This window comes from Odocoileus virginianus, chromosome 2, assembly GCF_023699985.2.
Source record: "Odocoileus virginianus isolate 20LAN1187 ecotype Illinois chromosome 2, Ovbor_1.2, whole genome shotgun sequence".
Classification (NCBI taxonomy): domain Eukaryota; kingdom Metazoa; phylum Chordata; class Mammalia; order Artiodactyla; family Cervidae; genus Odocoileus; species Odocoileus virginianus.
The window spans coordinates 5,539,320-5,559,211 of record NC_069675.1 but is presented as its reverse complement, the minus strand read 5'-3'; the positions used below and the strand labels follow the sequence as shown (position 1 = coordinate 5,559,211).

Genomic DNA, 19,892 nt, shown 5'->3' with positions numbered 1-19,892 from the left:
TTCTCAGCAGCCAGGTGCTTTGTAAGTCAAGTTTGTTTCAGGGGATAGAAGACTGATGATGGGTTCCTTCGGCACTTTCTCTTTAGCAGCTGAAAATTATAAAGCTCACAGTCACAGCAAGGTTTTTCATCTAAGGGTATTGGCGTTTGGAGCCATGTCTCCAGGCCTTTTCTTCTGGCGCTGAGTGAGGATCTAATGATAGGTGCAGGGAGGGGTCAGCTGAAGACTGTGAGGTGGGTGGCGCAGAGTATAGCATGAGACGCGAAGGTTCCTTGGGTGTTTATGGCTGTGGAGGTGCCGTTTGACTTACTCATAACAGGTGCCTTTATGGGGTTGTCAGGTAGACCTGAATAAGCATGCATGCATTCTCTCATGATGGGTCTGCAGTGGTAAATTAGTAAATGAATAATTACCAGCCTTAATGCATTTCTTGGCTTTCATCAAGTCTCCTGAAAGATTGATAAACCAAACACTTGGATTTCCTCTTTAGCAACAAGAATTTGATGTCAGTGCTATAATGTTCTGTTAATCCCTCAGTCGTGTCCAACTCTTTGTGATCCCGTGGGCTATAGCCCACCAGGCTCCTCTGTCCATGAGACTTCCCAGGCAAAACTACTGGAGTGGGTTGCCATTTATTCTCCTAAGGGGATCTTCCTGAACCAGGGATTGAACCCATGTCTCCTGTATTGCAGGCGGATTCTTTACCATCTGACCCACCAAGGAAGCCCTGTTATGTTTCTTTCCAACCCAGGGATTGAACCTGGGTCTCCCGTGCTGCAGGCAGACACTTTACCATCTGAGCCACCAGGGATTTTGTTACATTTCTGCTGCTGCTGCTGCTGCTGCTAAGTCTCTTTAGTCGTGTCTGACTCTGTGCGACCCCATAGACGGCAGCCCACCAGGCTCCCCCGTCCCTGGGATTCTCCAGGCAAGAACACTGGAGTGGGTTGCCATTTCCTTCTCCAATGCATGAAAGTGAAAAGTGGAAGTGAAGTCGCTCAGTCGTGTCTGACTCTCAGCGACCCCATGAACTGCAGCCTACCAGGCTCCTCCGTCCATGGGATTTTCCAGGCAAGAGTACTGGAGTGGGGTGCCATTGCCTTCTCCGTTTCTAAACCTACTTAATTAAGCCCAAGTTGTGTTCATTCTTTTCCGATGCTTGAGCATAAAGTAACCAGGGACTCCCTTCCAAGGGATATTTAGCTTTTCTCTTCCCCATTCCTAGCTCTCTCCACTTTCACCTTGATACACTGAAACTCTAACTTTACCACAAAAATTTAAGTGGTGGAGTTTTTATTTACACTAATTGGTATTACTTAAGATTTTTTTAATTAGAAAATGTAGAGTTTGATAAAGTAATAGTTATCTAGTTTTTAACTCACCCACTTCTCTTTAATGAGTCCAGGTGAATGTCTCCTGCTTCAGGTACTTGAAGAGTCTCTATAGCTGGAGGAGTTGTGTTTTTCTTCCTTTTTCTTTGTAAAAGAAAAAGTGAGCTTGATAAAATTCTTATTCTGGCACTAAATGTATCTCCTTGAATCATCTTTATGTGTCTCCTTACCAGAGGTGGCACTTCCCACTTTCTGAAATTCCATCTGAGAATATTTTTTTCTTCTCTTTTAGTGAGTGGGTGTATGTGTGTGTATACTAAAAAGTAACTTTTTAAATTCAGAACAGTTGTAGATGAATAGTGCAGTTGTGGAGATAGTACAGAGAATAAATATAGCGATGTAAATTGTTGAAGCCACTATGGAAAATAGTATGGCAGTTCCTTAAAAAATTAAAAAATAGAGTTGACATATGATCCTGCAATCCCATTCCTGTACATATATCCTAAAAAGATGAAAACACTAATTTGAAAAGATATATACACCCCAGTGTTCATAGCAGAACTGTTTATGATAGCCAGAACACAGAAGCAACCTAAACCTCCATTGACAAAGATATGGATAAAGAAGACATGGTACATACACACAATGGACTATTAGTTGTAAAGAGAATGAAATAATGCCTGATGTGGACATGGAACTTATCTTTTACATAATCACTTATCCATTCATTTGCACAAACATTTTTGGAGAGTCTACTTTAAGCTAAGGGGTGTGTTAGGCCTCAGAACTTAAAAATGAATGAGGGATGGCTCCTGCCTTCAGGAAGCTTATGCTGACCTGGAGAGGGACCCAGAGGGCAGCTAAGGAGAAGAGAGGAAAAGCTCTGTGGATGCGGAGGTCAAGAACTCTAGGCCCAGCGCGTCAGACAGATATTCACAGGGGCTTTGAGGCAGGAGGACAGGAGACAGGTGGAGAGAAGGACACTGAACGAATTGCCACATTCCTTAAGAGAAGAGGGGTGTAGCATAGATGTGGCTAACAGGACGGAGAAGGGATAAGATGTCTTAGCCAGAAGAAATGAGCCGCCAAGAAGTGTGGCATCTCTGGGGAGGACGGAGGACGATTGACCTGGAATATCAAGGCTGTGAAGACAACCCCTTATCCAAGGTGTTCCAGAATCTCTGGTCTTCTGGACACTAAGAAGCTTCTCAGCCGCCTCTTCCACCACTTCCCAGGTCCTCAAGGAAGAGAAAGGAAGAGAGGTTCAGCATCCAGGGAAGAGACGGTGGATAAAGAGGGGTTTTAGCGCGATTCAGAAAGTCCAGAGAGTCGTCCGTTAGAGGAGAGGGAGGCAGTGGAAGGCAGCTAGACAGGGAGGATTCAGGTTGGTAAGCACTCATTGCTTCATCAATGGATGCCAAGGCAGCTGGCACTTCGTGTTTTCCTCCCCACAGACACCCCTCACTCTTCGCCTATTTCAGGTCAAGGTGAGTTTTCCCCAGGAGAAGACAAACAATAGCTCTTCCCTGGACCATGCCTCCTCCAAGTGTGTGGACATATGGTCTACCAGCTGACTGTCCTGCACCCTAGCATCTCCGCAGCTGCTGTGAAGGGAAGCCTCTTCCCCTGGGTTCTGCTTTATCACAGTCACCCTCCAAGTTCTGTTTCACTGACGTCTGGAAGACAAAGACTAAGGGTATAAATAAAATAACACTTACCACCCCTCCTTCATGGTTTCTATTGATCCTGGCTTAAACTCTTGAGGCAAATTGATGGTTTTAATATTAAACTGAAATACCAAGAGTCAGCAAAGAGATTAGAGAATTGAGCAAAAAAAATAACCCTTTCCCAAAGTGGAATTTTTCCAGTGTCTTTGGATGTGGTTTATTTGGGCCAGGAAAATGTTCCTTTCAGGTCAGGTATTGAGACACACAAGATGAATAACTTTATAAAAATTAAGAAAGCCAGAGAGTCTAAACACGTTGAATTGGAAAAGCACCTGAATCTCCTATCTCCTGGGAAAGGTTGGGGAGGGTCCCTGTTTAGACTCCCCTGATTGATACAGATCCCTTTTTGGTCTCAAATCCGGTATAGCCCTGGCCATGGTGAACTCTTCTTCTTCTTCTTCTTTTTTTTTTAATTGATTTATTTGGCTGCACCAGGTCTTAGTTGCTGCATGTGGGTTCTAGTTCCCTGACCAGGGATCAAACCCAGGCCCCTGCATTGGAAATGGGGAGTCTTAGCCACTGGACCACCAGGGAAGTCCCAACCATGGCGGACTCTCGATTCACCTTGTTCTCGCACCAGGAACACCATCCCCACCTGAGTCAAGGGCTAAGGTGGCAGGGTTTGTAGGTTTGTAACTTCATGTGCAACTCAACCTTGTACCCGCATTTCATCTCACTCCTATTTTTTCATTTCAGTCTAACTTTAATAAAGATGTATCAGTCTTTTAACAAACATTCACAAACATTGACTGTCCCAGCACTAAAGGAAAACATAATGATGACAAGATATTCTAGATGGAGGGACTCTGGGTAGAAAACGTGATCTGATCATAAATGGAGCCATCAGTGTCTGGAAGGCAGGAATAAGGTCTAGTGGGAAATGTCTTATTAACTAAATCATGTCTTGATATTGCATTCTGATCTGATGATTTTAATCCCTTCAAATATATATCAAAGCATGTGTTCTTTAGCCATGTCCAACTCTTTGCGACTTTATGAACTGTAGCCCACCAGGCTCCTTTGTCCATGAGGTTTTCCCAGCAAGAATACTGGAGTGGGTTGCCATGCCCTCTCCCAGGGGATTGTCCTGATCCAGGGATCAAACCTGCATTGCTTATGACTCTTACATTGGCAGGCAGGTTCTTTACCACTAGCGCTGCCTGGGAAGCCCTTAACATGTGGTTTTTACATTTCAAAAATAAATCCTCCTCAGGATGGCTGTGCTGGGTCTTCGTTGCTTTGTGTGGGCTTTCTCTGGTTGCAGAGAGGGGAGGCTACTCTTCCTTGTGGTTCAGGGACTTCTCACTGTGGTGGCTTCTCTTGTGGAGCACAGGCTCTAGAGTGTGCTGGCTTCAGTAGTTGTGGGCACAGGCTTAGCTGCCCCACAGCATGTGGAACCTTCTCGGACCAGGGATCAAACCCACGTCCTCCAAATTCGCATGCAGATCCTTATCCGTTGTGTCACTGGGGAAGTCCTACTCAGGACATTTTTAAGGCAGTTTGGACACTCTTTTTATTTCATCTGAAAATTACATAGTTATCCGGTTTATTTAGTTCATTTACTATTGGTCTTTCATCTTTCATCACTGAGTTGAAAGTTGTTTTCTTTCTTTTTACTTTAACCATATTCTCTTAAAGGTCCAAAATTTCCAACAAAGGGCTGATGTAAACAATATCATGTGTGGTTGTGTAACTCTTACTGTGAAGACACAATGCCTTTAAAATATCAAGTGAGGAAAATCACCTCAGTCTTGACCCTGGCCAACGGCTAATACCAAGTCTCTGGGAAGTGGCCTGTGATGGTAAAGAGCTATAGGTATTGGAGTCGTTTCAACCTGGGTTTGAATTCTGACTCTACCATTTAGTGACACAGCCCAACATCTCGTGGAAGTAGACTTGCTCAACTCATCCTGCATGGCAGGGTCTACAGATAGGTTATAAAATATTCTTTTGGAGAAAATAGGATTTAGACTTATTGCAAAAGCTTATGAAAGTGAAAATAACCTTTATTATAAAATAAAAAACTAAAAACTGAATCCTAGAAGTGTGATGGCTAAATGACAGTTTAAAATGAGGACTCTTAAATATGATGAGAAGCTTGAGAGACTTCAAAGACAGAAGGTTGAGTGCAGTTTATGTTCCTGACATGTATCATTCAGTTTAGTTCAGTTCAGTCGCTCAGTCATGTCCGACTCTTTGCAACCCCATGAATCGCAGCACACCAGGCCTCCCTGTCCATCACCAACTCCCAGAGTTTACTCAAACTCATGTCCATTGAGTCGGTGATGCCATCCAGCCATCTCATCCTCTGTCGTCCCCTTCTCCTCCTGCCCCCAATCCCTCCCAGCATCAGGATCTTTTCCAATGAGTCAACTCTTCGCATGAGGTGGCCAGAGTATTGGAGTTTGAGCTTTAGCATCAGTCCTTCTAATGAACACCCAGGACTGATCTCCTTTAGGAACTGGACATGGAACAACAGACTGGTTCCAAATAGGAAAAGGAGTATGTCAAGGCTGTATATTGTCACCCTGCTTATTTAACTTATATGCAGAGTATATCATGAAAAACACTGGGCTGGATGAAACACAAGCTGGAATCAAGATTGCCAGGAGAAATATCAATAACCTCAGATATGCAGATGACACCACCCTTATGGCAGAAAGTGAAGAGGAACTAAAAAGCCTCTTGATAGAAGTGAAAGAGGAGAGTGAAAAAGTTGGCTTAAAGCTTAACGTTCAGAAAACTAAGATCATGGCATCTAGTCCCATCACCTCATGGGAAATAGATGGGGAGACAGTGGAAACAGTGTCAGACTTTATTTTTGGGGGCTCCAAAATCACTGCAGATGGTGATTGCAGCCATGAAATTAAAAGATGCTTACTCCTTGGAAGGAAAGTTATGACCAACCTAGATAGCATATTAAAAAGCAGAGACATTACTTTGCCAACAAAGGTCCGTCTAGTCAAGGCTATGGTTTTTCCAGTGGTTATGTATCATTGGGAACCCTCAATGTCATTTATAGAGGAGGCACCCGAGAAGGTAAAGGCCAGATACTCACTGCTTCTTGAAGAGTCTAGAGTTGGTATGTGGGATTTTACAGGTTTTGTTTGTCTGTTTGTTTTTAAATTTTATTAATGGGTAATGTGGTATTAATGTCTGCTTACAGCAGAGTAATTCAGTTATACACATATACGCTCTGTTTCATAGTCTTTTCCATCATGGTTTATTACAGGACATTGAATATGATTCACTGTGCTGTACAGTAGGTCCTCATTGTTTATCCATTCTATGCAGAATACCTTGCACTTGCTAATCCCAAACTCCCAGTCTATTCCTCTCCCGCCCCTTGGCAGCCACAAGTCCATTCTCTATGTCTATGAGTCTGTTTCTGTTTCATAGATAAGTTCATTTGTGTCATATTCTAGATTTCACACATAAGTGATAGCATATGGTACTTATCTTTCTCTTTCTGACTTATTTCGCTTAGTATAATAATTTTAATTTCTAGGTCTATCTGTGTTGCTGCAAATGACATCATTTCATTCTTTTTATGGCTGAGTAATATTCCTTTGTGTTTGTACACAACATCTTCTTTATCCATTCATCTATCAGTGGATATTCAGATTGTCTCCATGTCTTGGCTATTGTAAATAGGGCTGCCATGAACACACAGGTGCACCTATCTTTTTGGATTATAGTTTTGTCTGGATATATGCCATAGGATCACAAAAAGTTGGTCACGACTGAGCAACTGAAGAAGAACAAGTGCCCAGGAGTGGGATTACTGGATCATATTGGAGTTGGTATGTGTTAACTTGATGCTGTAACTTTGAGCCCCTGGTCAGCAATATAGGAGCAGCTCTCATTAGGGCAAGTCCCTTTGGCACCATTTGTATTAAAAAACCCATCTCCAAAGTGTAGTTAGAGCCAGCACGCCCTGAGTGCTCACTGGGTACCACCACTCTAAGCCCTTTTGTGGACTATCTACTCAGTCATCACGAAAATGATGTGAAGATGCTGTTATTACCAGCCCCGTTTTATCATCAAAGTGACCAACCCACAGTCCTCTAGCTAAAAGGTGGAATCAGGATCTGAAGCCAGCCAGACGCTCCCAAGCCTGTGCTCTCAACTCTCAATAATAACAAGGTCGTCAAGATATGCTAAAACAATACCAAACCCAGCACATTTTAAACATATGTATCTTAAAGCTTACCCGGTGGCTCAGACAGTAAAGAATCTGCCTGCAATGCAGGAGACATAGGTTCGATCCCTGGGTCAGGAAGAATTCCCCTGGAGAAGGTAATGGCAACCCCTTCCAGCATTCTTGCCTGGAAAATCCCATGGACAGAGGAGCCTGGTTGGTTACAGTTCATAGGGTAGCAAAGAGTTGGACACAACTGAGCAACTAACACACGTACACTTTAAAAATATACCCAATCCCTCCCTCAACACTTTCCAAAAAGAAATAAATATGGTCATGTCAATGCTACTTTATTTTTTACACAGTTGAATATTCTAGTGAATACGGAGACCAAGAGAATTCTTTTTAAACAGTGCTCACAGAAAGAAATTTGACGTTGTTCAAAGCAATTGCTCAGTTGCCTGATCCAGACCCCCTTTGCCATTGAATTCTGAAAAGAAAAAGGAAAAATGTACAGGTCAGATGGAATCATTATCAGAATGGAGACAAAGCAGAGGGACATTTTATTACATAACATTTAAAAACGCCTCATCTTGTCATGGCGTAAATGCCCACAATCAGGACTCATGAGATGTGATATTGCTGTAACTGACCAGGCCATTAGGTCAGTGTGAGGGGGATGGCCTCAGGGACCAGCTTCCCCTGTGTGGCCAGGGTAGCATGCGCCCCAGCATTTGCATGGAGCTCTCAGACACTTTGGCCTGCCAGGGCCTCGGTCACTGCTGGCCGGTCCAGGTTGTGCTCCAGGAGGGAGGCTGGGGCACCTCTGAAGGACAGCAGTCTCGTGTTCCTGGAACCACATCATTACAAGAGACAGAGAAGGTCCGGAGCTGCCCACATGCAGACTCCCCCAACACCATCACAGGCCAGAAGCTGAGAACTCTCCCAAGATTTCACCTCGGGGTCTCTGAGCATAATTGAATGGAGGGAATACTCTGGCCGGGCTGTAGTCGGACATGCTCCCACTATAGAAAACTCCTCCCCACCAAGCATGCGAGATACGTGGATTTGCCTCGTCACAAGGGCCCAGTGAGAAGTCACGAAAGCTTCTGTCTCCTCACAGCTGCTGCTGGAGACAGCGCACCTGCAAAGACTGCCTTATTTAGGACAATGCCAGGCTGCAGTGGGGTCTCTGTGATGCTGAGAGCATAAAAGGGAGGGAGCAGAGGTCCTTAGGGGTTCCATGTGGTCCCCACTTTTTGGATCACCTCTCCAGCTGCCTCTCACTCCCCCGTGTCTGACATAAAACATTTATTTGGAGAAGAGCTGCAGAGAGGCTGACCTTGGACAATCCTACGAGGTGTCAAAGTCAAGGTTTCTTCCATTCCTTGGCTGAAACAAAACAAGACAAAAAAAAAAATGGAGTTGCTTATAGTGCTGAGAGCAAACTGCCTGGAATCTGATTCTTGGTTCCAGATTCTTTCTCTACTACCCTAAGTTTCTGTTCTCCTAACTGGGATGTTAGCAGCTTCCTTGTGGGCTCAGCTTGGGAGTGGGTCTGTGGGTCCTCTGGAGAGTGCCCCAGGACCCCTGCTGCTCCTTCAGCCCTGACACTGTCCCCCAGCCCACCACTCCATCCCTTAGCCTCTGTTTATACGGCAGGACCATCCCCAAACCATTCATCACAAGATTTCTCATCCTAAAGACATCATGGAGACCCAGACCAACTGTTTCTGCAAGTACTTTCCAGAGAACAACCACCAATAGGGCATGCAGGTTTAAACGGTATAACTGGGGTGTTGTGGAGGTGGGAAGAATTTCTGTGGTTAAGTAAGTTTGGAAATGTGTGACTGAGCCACATTAAAGAGCTTGTTTCCTGAAGACATGGAAGTGTGCTCTGTAAACATTGGAGTGTCAGGTGCAGTGTTTTTGACCGTATTTGATCTTTGCAGAGCATCTCTTAGCATCAGTGACCACAGAATGAAGATGGAGGGGCATACGCTTAGTCTGACTCACACGTTTTTCTGATGCAAACACTGAAGATCTAAGGGGTGAAACAGCTAGTGAGTGGTAGATCAAGAACTAAAAGACCATATGCGACTTTTGCAAGAGGCTTCAAGTCCCATCGGGAGAAGGACCAGTAGACTCCTATTCCCAGGAGAGGGCCAAGTTTTCTGGACCTTCATGCTAGGGAAAATGGACTCCAACTGTGGTTGGTCCCCACATCTGTCCATCAACATAGCTCCTGCCTCCCAGCCCTGAGCTCCTCCCAGAGCCCTGGTGTCCTCAGCCTGTGTCCTGCTGGACCTTTGCCTTTCCAAGTGATGACTCACACCCTAAGGGTGAGAAAGTTCCCTCAGTGATTCACCAGTTCCCCATGGGGCCCTGGCCAGGCTCATTCAGTAATAACTTCATAATTGGGGAGGTAGAATGGAATCAGGGTGAAAAAAAGAAAAGAGGAAACATGCTTTACCCTGAAAAGGAAAAATGGTCTTCCCAAGGTGGCAGTGTAATCCTGCAAGATAAAAACACAAACCGTTACCCAATCAGGCTGTGCCAAAGGTCTTTCAAAGATGTCTATGGAAGTAGTTTTCAAAGTGTGGTCCCCAGACACAAAATACCAATGACACCTGGGAACTTGTTAGAAATGCAAAACCTCAGGTGCCCACTGATTCTCTGGGGTTGGGGCCCAGCCATTTGAATTTTAACAAGGTCCCAGTTTCTTATGGTTCATGGTCAACTTGAAGAAGCACAGGTATTGACACATGGGGTTCATACCACCTACAGCATCCCTCCCCAGATTTGCACAATGGCCTGTGGGCCCCTGAGCCAGAACACAAATCTCCAGGAGTAGGTGGCCCCACGCGACTCATCTGTAAGAACTGACATGAAATAGTCCTCCCTGGGGCGTAGTTCCTTGGTTCCTTTCTGCTCCAGGACAAGCCCAGGGAAACCCCAAATTAGATGCTCAGCCTCAGAGAATTCCAGAGCATAGTGTGAGGCCAGTTCTTTGCAGAAGTGGTTCAAAGAGCCTGCAAACATTTCCCCATCTCTAGGAGATGCAGATCTTTCTTTTTGGGGGTGGCGTTCGCCATAAGGTTTACCTACCTTTTTGGTAAAATCCGCTGCAGTGGCCCTGGAATCCTGCAAAGGAATGAGGATCAGGTTCATTTAATAGGAAACTCACCCCCTGTTCCCTGACTTGCAGTGGTGCTGTGACCTGGCCCCTCCCTGGTTCCATTCAAAGATAACCAGAAGTCAGATGCAAAAAAGTCATTCAAGGAGACAGCTAACCTTGGAGACAATTACAGTTTCTTATTCTGGAAGGTGAGGATGTTTTCTTGATGGTGTTGCCTTAAGGTCTGCTGCTGCTGCTGCTGCTAAGTCACTTCAGTCGTATCTGACTCTGTGCGACCCCATAGACGGCAGCCCACCAGGCTCCGCTGTCCCTGGGATTCTCCAGGCAAGAACACTGGAGTGGGCTGCCATTTCCTTTTCCAATGCATGAAAGTGTAAAGTGAAAGTGAAGTTGCTCAGTCGTGTCCGACTCTTCGCAACCCCATGGACTGCAGCCCACCAGGCTCCTCTGCCCATGGGATTTTCCAGGCAAAAGTACTGGAGTGGGTGCCTTAAGGTCTAGGACAATGTTAAACTTGCCTGTTAAAACAGCCTCCACTTGATATTGACTCCTGGCATAGGCATATTTTCCAAGGATAAACCATTTCAGTTTCTTCAGCTCATCTTTGCCAGTAAATCTGGCCCATTAGTGGAGGCTGACTCAAGCTGGAAGCCTGCTGTCAGCATCTGAGCAGATAGATTGTGATGGCCTCAGGGTGACCAATTGGCTTCTCAGGAAGTGAGCAATTTTCTGGGGTCTTGGCATTTTCAGAGCGAAACCTAAGAATGTCCTGGGCCAATTGCAAAGATTTGGTCATCTTACTTGGATTCACACTGTCCAAAAATTGTGTTTCTTTGTTTTGCTCCCATGCAACAAAACTTTGATGGACCTTTTCAACAGGTTCAGCTATTACTGAAACTGCAATGCAATGCTAAGTTGCTTCAGTCATGTCTGACTCTTTGAGGCCTATGGACTATAGCCCACCAGGTTCCTCTGCCCGTGGGATTCTCCAGGGAAAAATACTGGAGTGGGTTGCCATTTCCTTCTTCAGGGATCTTCCCAACATAGGGATCAAACCCATGTCTCTTGCGTCTTCTGCACTGGCAGGTGGGTTCTTTACCACTAGTGCCACCTGGGAAGCCCATTATTGGAACCAGTCATAGCTAAACTTAAAAAAATTTAATCAAAATGATTCATTTTTAAAATTTAATTTTTGTTTCATATTAGTACATAGTTGATTTACAACATTGTGTTAGTATCAGATTTTTTTAAGAAACAAAACTCTGATGTTGCAGCCAAGACCCAGAGCAGCCAAATATAAATAAAAATATTTTAAAAAACAAAAGAAACAAAGAGATAAGAATAAAGGAGCAGGTGGGACAATGGGAAGCAGTGTATATGACCAGGGCAGGTGTCCATGTCATGAGAAGGAATAAGAAGGGGCAGGGAAAGTGAAAGAAAAAGGCACAAAAACTAAAATGGAAAAGGATGAAGAGCACGGATGAGGAGAGGATGATCATGAAGCTGGACCACAGCCCCTCCCCCACCCCAGCCCTGCAGCCACCGTGTGAAGCTTGTACAAGGAGAAAATGCTAGTGAGCACCACCCAAGGCAACAAAAGGCATTTACCACGGTGAAGTGGACTTTTAGCGGCATTAACAGTGTGGTGGAAGGAAAAAGTACATACGCGCCGCCAAAATGTCTTCATCCTTGGATCAGCAAGCTTGGCTGCCAGACGCATTAGAGGGTGCACGGGGGGAAACTGGCAAAGAAGCAGTGAGGGTCAGATAGTGCCAGGACGGAGCCCAGGGCTATGCGCAATCCTGTCTGCTCACCCTCTTACAAATGGGTTTAATTTTCAGAGTAAAATCCATTTCCAAACCTAAGCCTGAAGTTTTATGATATCAATAAAGAATCACTTGCCTGGCTCACACATTTCATTCCAACACAGCACTTAAAAATTTTCCCTTAGGGGAAATCAGACTTGTATCTGCATTAACCCCAAGCATTTGTCCCATTGTGGAGTACTTCATCTCACAGAAGCATCTCTGTGAAGATCCTCTCTGGCACTCCAGGTGTGATCTCCTCCTCTAAGGGACAAGCTAAAAGGTGCCATTCATCACCACCACCCAACTATTTTATTTCCCTGAATGCCTCATCTGTGACTGCCCAGCACACACTCATACACACCCTACCTTATCTAGTCCTGTGAATTCTCCCCAGTTATTTTGGCTCAGAGTAAAACTTAATTTTTGTTTCCCTGGTGGTGCAGTGGTAAATAATCCACCTGCCAATGCAGGAGACATGGGTTTGACCCCTGGGTTGGGAAGATCCCCTGAAGAAGGAAATGGCAACCCATTCCAGTGTTCTTGCTTGGGAAGTCCCATGGACAGAGGAGCCTGGTGAACCACAGTCCATGGGGTCACAAAAGAGAAGAGTCAGACACGACTTAGTGCCTGAACAACAACAACAAAAGCTAACTTGCATCATAGGCATGGGATTTATCTATTCCCTCCCATTTTTATTGTTTTAAAGATTTTTTGATGTGAACCACTTTTAAAGTCCTTATTGAATTTGTTACAATATTGCTCCTGTTTTATGTTTTGGTTTTTTGGCTGTGAGGCATGCGGGATCTTAGCTCCTCAACCAGGGATTGAACTTGCACCCCCTGCATTGGAATGCAAAGTGTTAACCACTGGACTGCCAGGGAAGCCCCCTTCTATTACTGACATCGCTCCACTTGCAGTGCCCATGGCCTGACTTGACCATATCCCCTCCTTACCTGATCCCCATGACCAAACCTATACTATTCTTGAGTCTTTGCCTCTAAGGAAAAAAGAACATTTTGCTTGATATTTCTATGTTTGTTTGTGTGCTTGTTTTTAAGGATCTTCCTGAAGACTTGGAAAGTCTTGATTAAATAAATAAGCAACTTTCTAATAGTATAATTTCAATCACTGTGACTGGATTGAAATTCTAGTAAAAATTCTATTCTGTGATCTTCCCAATATTCTCCAAATCATACCCTGTAGAAATTCAACAATCTCTCCCTGAGGATAACTCAATTTCTAATAAGAAAATTAGAGATGATGTTTTTAATTCCCACAGCACATATTACACTGTGACAGTGACAAAATACACTCATGGATCACTGTTGGGAATACGGCACTTTACATTTAATGAAATAGTTTTCCAAAATTTAAAAACAAAAGGTAATAATGAGCAATGTAAATAGAGTTCAGTCTTTACCAGGCTGCTCTTCTCGTCCCTCTTTTTAAGTGCATAATAAAAAGTGATTTCTCACTAATTTTTCCTTTTCTGTAATGTGTTCTCTAGCTTTTCAGATCTCTCAACCTCCCTGGCCCCTTCCCCAAAAAGAGAGAGAGATGATCCTTGTAGTCCTCATAAAAAAACACCAAGAGTGTTTGTAAGTCCCCTGTTTTTCTATTTATCTGCATATTTTAAAGATTTTTTTGATGTGAACCATTTTTTAAAGTCTTTATTGAATTTGTTACAATATTGCTTCTCTTTTGTGTTTTGGGTTTTTTGGCCCCAAGGCATGTGGGATCATAGTTCCCTGACCAGGGATCGAACCTGCACCCCCTACATTGATAGGTGAAGTCTTAACCACAAGACCACCAGGGAAGTCCCTATCTGCCTATATTAAATGAGAAGGGACAAAGGCAGGCAGAGGAAAGTGACTTCTACAAAAAGATGATTATGATAAAATACCGACCCCTGTTTTAACCGGATGCGTTGGCTCCTGAGTTCTGGAGTAGTGAAATAAAAACTAAATAAGAGGGAAAGAAAGATTGATTTTAATTCTAAGTGTCACTTGCTGAAAGTGTAGTAATTGCATACTTTGTTACTGGGCTGGTAGTACTCACCCTTTTGTATATGTCTTGATTATCCTGAAAAGAGAATAGTGAGGATGTCACATAGAATTTTACTAGGGTAGGTTTCCAGTAGACATTACAGCAGGTACCTTCTTGACTTACCTGAATATTATGAAATAAATTGGCAATCTAAAAGGAACTGATTTTACCACCTCAATACAGCTGTAGTTGATGTGGAATCTTGCAAAAAGGAAATTTGCCAGCAATAACATTACTTTAAAACTTAATCTTATTTTACCCTCTCGATCTTCAGGGGAAAACATACTCTATAATGCATTGAAGCAATACCCTAATCAGTTCCCAGATAACCATCTGACTAAGAGGAGGGATAAAATCATGGTTGCAACTTTTAATTTACTCCTGGGCATATGCTAGAATTCAGTTTTTTAAGGGTTGTTTCATATAGCCCAATTTCTCCCCCTAAAATCTCTCTGCATGAATCTTCACTGTTTTTTCAGAAAACCCAGCTTTTAATTTCTAAATCCCTGTTAGAGCATCACTTTGTTCTGTTCTGTCTGCATGAATGACAGCCCAGGAAAAGCTGTACTGGCAGCAAATCCTACTCAAAGATGTACTGTGAATGATCTTGCAAATATCTGGTTACTATTGGTCTCATCTCATTTATAATACTGACTGATCTCATCTTATTTATAAACATTGTTGAATCAGCTCAAACTTCAATCAAGACAGAAATGAAAGTCATTAGGAACACTTCGATTTTGTTGCTGTGAGTAGATCTTCCTACAAACTGTAGAGAGTTTCTTCAGTAACCGATACTTACATAATTCTCTCTTTCTCTCTGTGCTATGCATGTACACGTACACACATGCCTATGGACACACACACAAAAACGAACCTGAACTATGAACAGCAGAGGCTCAGTGGACATTAACTCTCTACTTCCTTACCATCACCATTTCTAAATCAGCCGAAAGTATTACTACTTTTACAACTCCTGGTCTCTTGTGAGCTTCTGTTCATAGAAGTGTGTGTATGTTGTGTATGTGTGGTGTATGTGTGTGTATGTGTGGTGTATCTGTGTGTATGTGTGTGTGTGTGTGTGCATGTTCTGGACACATATCAAGTAAACAATATTTTTGTTACCATCTTTATCAACTTTATACCATTACTTTCCAAGTTTAAAAAAATGTGAAGATGATTTTCTAGGTGATGAACGCCAACCCTCTAGCTCATATGCACTTTCCTGCTTTATTCTTTTGTTTTTAGAGGAAAAAAAAGTTTTTTAAAATTTTAGTTATCTATCTTGTAGACTAATTCCCCAATTAGAATATAAGTTCCATGAAAGCAAGTAATTCTGTCCATTTGGAACAGTACTATATCCCCACATAGTATGCAATTATATGTATATATGTGATTATGTGGGCTTCCCAGGTAGCTCAGCTGGTGAAGAATCCACCTGCAATGCAGGAGACTCTGGTTCAATTCCTGGGTCAAGAAGATCCCCAGTAGAAGGGATAGGCTACCCATTCCAGTATTCTTGGGCTTCCCTGGCGGCTCAGATGGTAAAGGATCTGCCTGCAATGTGGAAGACCAGGGTTTGATCCCTGGGTTGGGATGATCCCCTGGAGGAGGGCATGGCAACCCACTCCAGTATTCTTGCCTGGAGAATCCCATGAACAGAGGAGCCTGGTGGGCTAGAGTCCATGGGGTCTCAAAGTTGGACACAACTGAGCACAGCCCAGCATGTGATTATGTATATGATATGTACATGTGACTATGATAATTGTAAGAATGCTGATGAACTACCAATATTTTATGGTCATTTCTATTTAGGAGATTCACTTGTTATTTCCCAAAACCATACTTTTATACACACAATGCATACACACAGAATTCTGTAGGTTGCAAAAGAGTGCTTATTTACAGATATTGATTACAGCATAAACAGGTGCACTGTTATAAATACAAGAATTATCTTACATACATCAAATTTTTTTTTACCTTAGGTTGTCTAGAAAGACTTGCCCAATATGCCATCCGCTAAAAAAATGAGGAAAATGATTCAAAGATAAGTACAAATTCCTTAATCAATAGAATCAAAATTAAATTCTAAAATTGTTTCCTTTATGAACGTTGCATTATCTTCTCACACAGTGGCCATGAATTTCAACACAACCCCCAAGTTAACTTAGACGTGGCCATGAAAATGACAACAGAGAGTTTCTGCTGCAGCCAAGAATCTGATCTGAAGACAGTTTTCAGTGAACATTGTTCACATGATATTTTCAAGATTAAGACTAAATAAAAATCTCACATTACTGAACAATGGTGTACCTCAAACTTCACAATATCCAGGCCATCTGAAGCATCAGCTAAAGGTCGAGAAAATCCTATTGTGAGAAATCATAAAAACCTCCATTAGGAAAAAAGAGGTAGTAGCACCAACTTTTCAATCTTTACCATGAAAAACATACAGTGATTCTATTAATATGATGTTGTTAAAAGGACTGACAAAGAAACACACTTCTACCTACCACTAGCAAATCTCAGGCTTGTGCCAAAATTAACTTAAAATTGCACAGTTTTTCATATTTACCAAGAGTTAGCAAGTCAGGAAAGAAGAGAAAAAAACACCTACGTAATAGCTCAATTTGTATTTAGATGGAATGTGTAAGGACAGGATATCAAGAAATGGTGTCAATAAGAGGAGATATACATACAGCCGATTCACTTTTCTATACAGCAGAAACTAACACAACAATGTAAATCAGCTATACTACAATAAAAATTAATTTAAAAAGCAACCTCCTCAAAACCTTGTATCTACTTCTACAAAACACTTCTACTTCATATTTTATTTTTCTCCTAGTTATATTAATAAAATGTAGTCATTATTTTAAAAAAATAAGTGTGTGCAACAGAGTTAGTCTTGGAACTTTAAATAAATATGGCCATTTGTCTCTCTGCCTCATCAGACACTTCAGGGGTAGGATTATGGGGAAAGTTGCTACCGGCATGTACCCGAACCTTCTGCCTGTCAATTTTTATCTGACCTAAATGAACTCTTCATCTCATTTGCATACAACACAACACTTGAAAAAATAGTTAATACTGCAACTGAAAGAATCAGCTGAAGGATAGATCAAAACCAACAAGATGAAATTAAATGGGATAAATATGAGATGCTCAATTCAGATTTTTAAAATCTGAGGCAGGGAATATCTGGTTCAAGAGTAGTATTTTTTTTTAATATTAAGTGATATTTTGCTCTCTGCAGTCTTGCTGTAAGCTAAGGAAATAATACTGTATGCAAATAATACTGTCCCAACCTTGAAAGGTTATAGTCCTACCTGAAATGATAGAATATGTGGTGAGCTGATGGAACTGAGCATAGGTTTCTTTCACCAAGAGAAAAATTATGAAGTGTGTGTTAACTGCCTTCAACTATTTTGAGAACTGTCATAAGAAATATTAGTCTTATTCTGTTTATCCCCAAAGGGCAGAACCAAGACTAATGGTTAGAAATTACATGTGATCATATTGCAGCTTGATGTAAAAAAGTTTTTGATGACTGGAGGTATTAAAAAATGCAAAGTAATTCAAAACAATCCTCTAAGGATTTATTAAGAGTTTCTGTGTTAACATTACAATGATAAAGATCATAAGGACCCCATACTCAGGGAACAGAAAATTAAATTATAAAAAGAGGGAGGTGGATATAAATATGTAAGCAGATAAATAAAAGGTAATAAGACATTGTAATATTAATAAGATGCTTTTGAAAACCAGGGGAGACAGATACTGGCTGACTTTGTCTGGTAGTGAGCTGAGTGTCACTGAAAGTAATCAAATAGGGAAACATAGAAGTGATCCCTGCTCTTCTGAGAGGCTAAACTAGATAAATTCCATGGTTCCTTGCAACGCCCAGCCTTTGTGATTACACCGCAGAACACAGAATAACAAATATGCTATTTGAAATGTATTTTCTGGTCGAATATATTTTCAAAGATATTCTGCTCCTTAAACCAAAATTCTAATGGGAAAACCTAAAATTTTGAAATAACTGTGTTTCCAACATGAGCTTCCACCTCCTCCTTCCACTTCCTGTATCATATAGCGAGTTAAGAGGAGATGGGTAAGAAATTTTGACTACGAACCCCATGCCTAACCCTCGTTCCCTACAAAAGCTCTGATTCCCAGTTGCTGACGTGACCACCCTAGTCCCGTCAGCACCTCGGACAGCGCCCAAGACTTGGCAGACGGGAGCTTCTTGGACGCTGCCCCCACCCCACTTCCCCACCACCACCCCTCCCAACAACCCCGTCCAATCCAGAGGAAAGACTATGAAAAGATTCCTTTTTCCTGCGTTCACTTCTACACTGCTCCTCTCCAACTGGCCCTCAATCTTCAGTCTTTGGGACTGTAAGTTCAGTATTACCATCTCTGCTCTCATGTCTTCAGAATTCTAAGACCACATATGACTAACACGTTGGAGTTGCCCCCTGACTCATATTCCTCACAGTTTCAGTGGCACATCCTGGGGCCAGCCCCAGGGCAGCAGCTGTTTAAAGGCAGTTCCACATGGGAAAGTAACCTCCTCAGGTAAAAGGCTGTGGCATCCAGCTTTGTCCCTCCTCTCTGATGGAAGCCATTTCTAGAGGGTGGGTGAGGAGATCAAGCTAGACTCCTTCCAGAAGTGCCTTGAAGGATCAAGGTCTGTCCCAGTCTTCCTCAGAGCTCAGACCAGCTGGGGTCTCCTGGAAGGGGTCCCCTTACCTGAGGAAGGAATTTGTAGCAGGCAGAAGAAATAGATGGCCAAGATGGATGGGAACTGGGCAAGACATTTCATCTTCAAAGTCCAGATTCTCTTTGCTGGCCACAGATGTGTTCTGCCAGGACAGGAGCTGAGCATTTCCTGAAATTCCACCGGCACAGACAACCCTTCACCATGCGTCTGAACAGCTGGGTGGAGAAGGTAACTTTATTTGCAATGCCCTGGAGCACATGGGCTGAGCACCAATCAGCTTTACGCAGGAGGACTGGCTTTCTTGTAAATGTCATGCTGGGCCCTTATTTGTAGAATAATATCTTCCTGGTGTATGTAGGCATTGTAGAGTCATCTTTTCAAACCAGCAATAAAAATAAAAAGTGGAGAGTCATAATTGCTATCCTATAGTGGTTTGAGAAACATTTCTGACTCAAAAAAAAGGCTTTTTCTCTCTTTTTAAAATCAAAGCACTGGGCATAGATCTATAAACTCTTGAATGATGAAGTCTTATTTTGTAAGAAGCTGTTTATTTTCCACCATTAACAAAGGATGCTTTATAGTCTTTGCTGTATCTGAGAACAAAATTTGGAGTCCTGGATATAACTTTACAACTAACTCAGAAGTTCAATTAGGGTTTTTCAAAAATTAAGTATGGTTGGAAATTAGACTTCTTAAGGTTTCTCCAGATTCATTTCTATGAACAAGTAAAGTATTTCAAATTAAATCAGTATTAAAGAAATTATGACAGTGTTTAATAATAATAATAGCAAAATTACTTCATCTACTAAGCTTTCATTTAGGATACCATATAGGTTATTTTATGCAATCTTGCAGGAAACCCATAAGGAATGTGTTTCTTTCCTAATTTTATGAATGGAGAAATTGAGGCTGGGAAAGATTAAGGAACTTGCCAAGATCACCAAGCCATCAAGGATGCAAACCAGGGATTT

At 42.4% G+C, this 19,892-nt stretch overlaps 1 protein-coding gene across 1 annotated transcript; it reads right to left on the bottom strand.

The window, feature by feature from the left end:
- Positions 1-7,946: 7,946 nt before the first annotated feature.
- Positions 7,947-19,101, bottom strand: NMS (neuromedin S). Its single transcript, XM_070456938.1, has 10 exons — positions 18,951-19,101; positions 16,509-16,564; positions 16,176-16,214; positions 14,205-14,228; positions 14,054-14,107; positions 12,005-12,079; positions 10,308-10,343; positions 9,673-9,714; positions 8,557-8,591; positions 7,947-8,049 (listed from the first exon to the last, which is right to left on the bottom strand). The coding sequence occupies exons 1-10, from the start codon at positions 19,084-19,086 to the stop codon at positions 7,947-7,949; spliced, it is 600 nt and encodes a 199-aa protein (XP_070313039.1). The 5' UTR covers positions 19,087-19,101.
- Between the last annotated feature and the right edge of the window lie 791 nt (positions 19,102-19,892).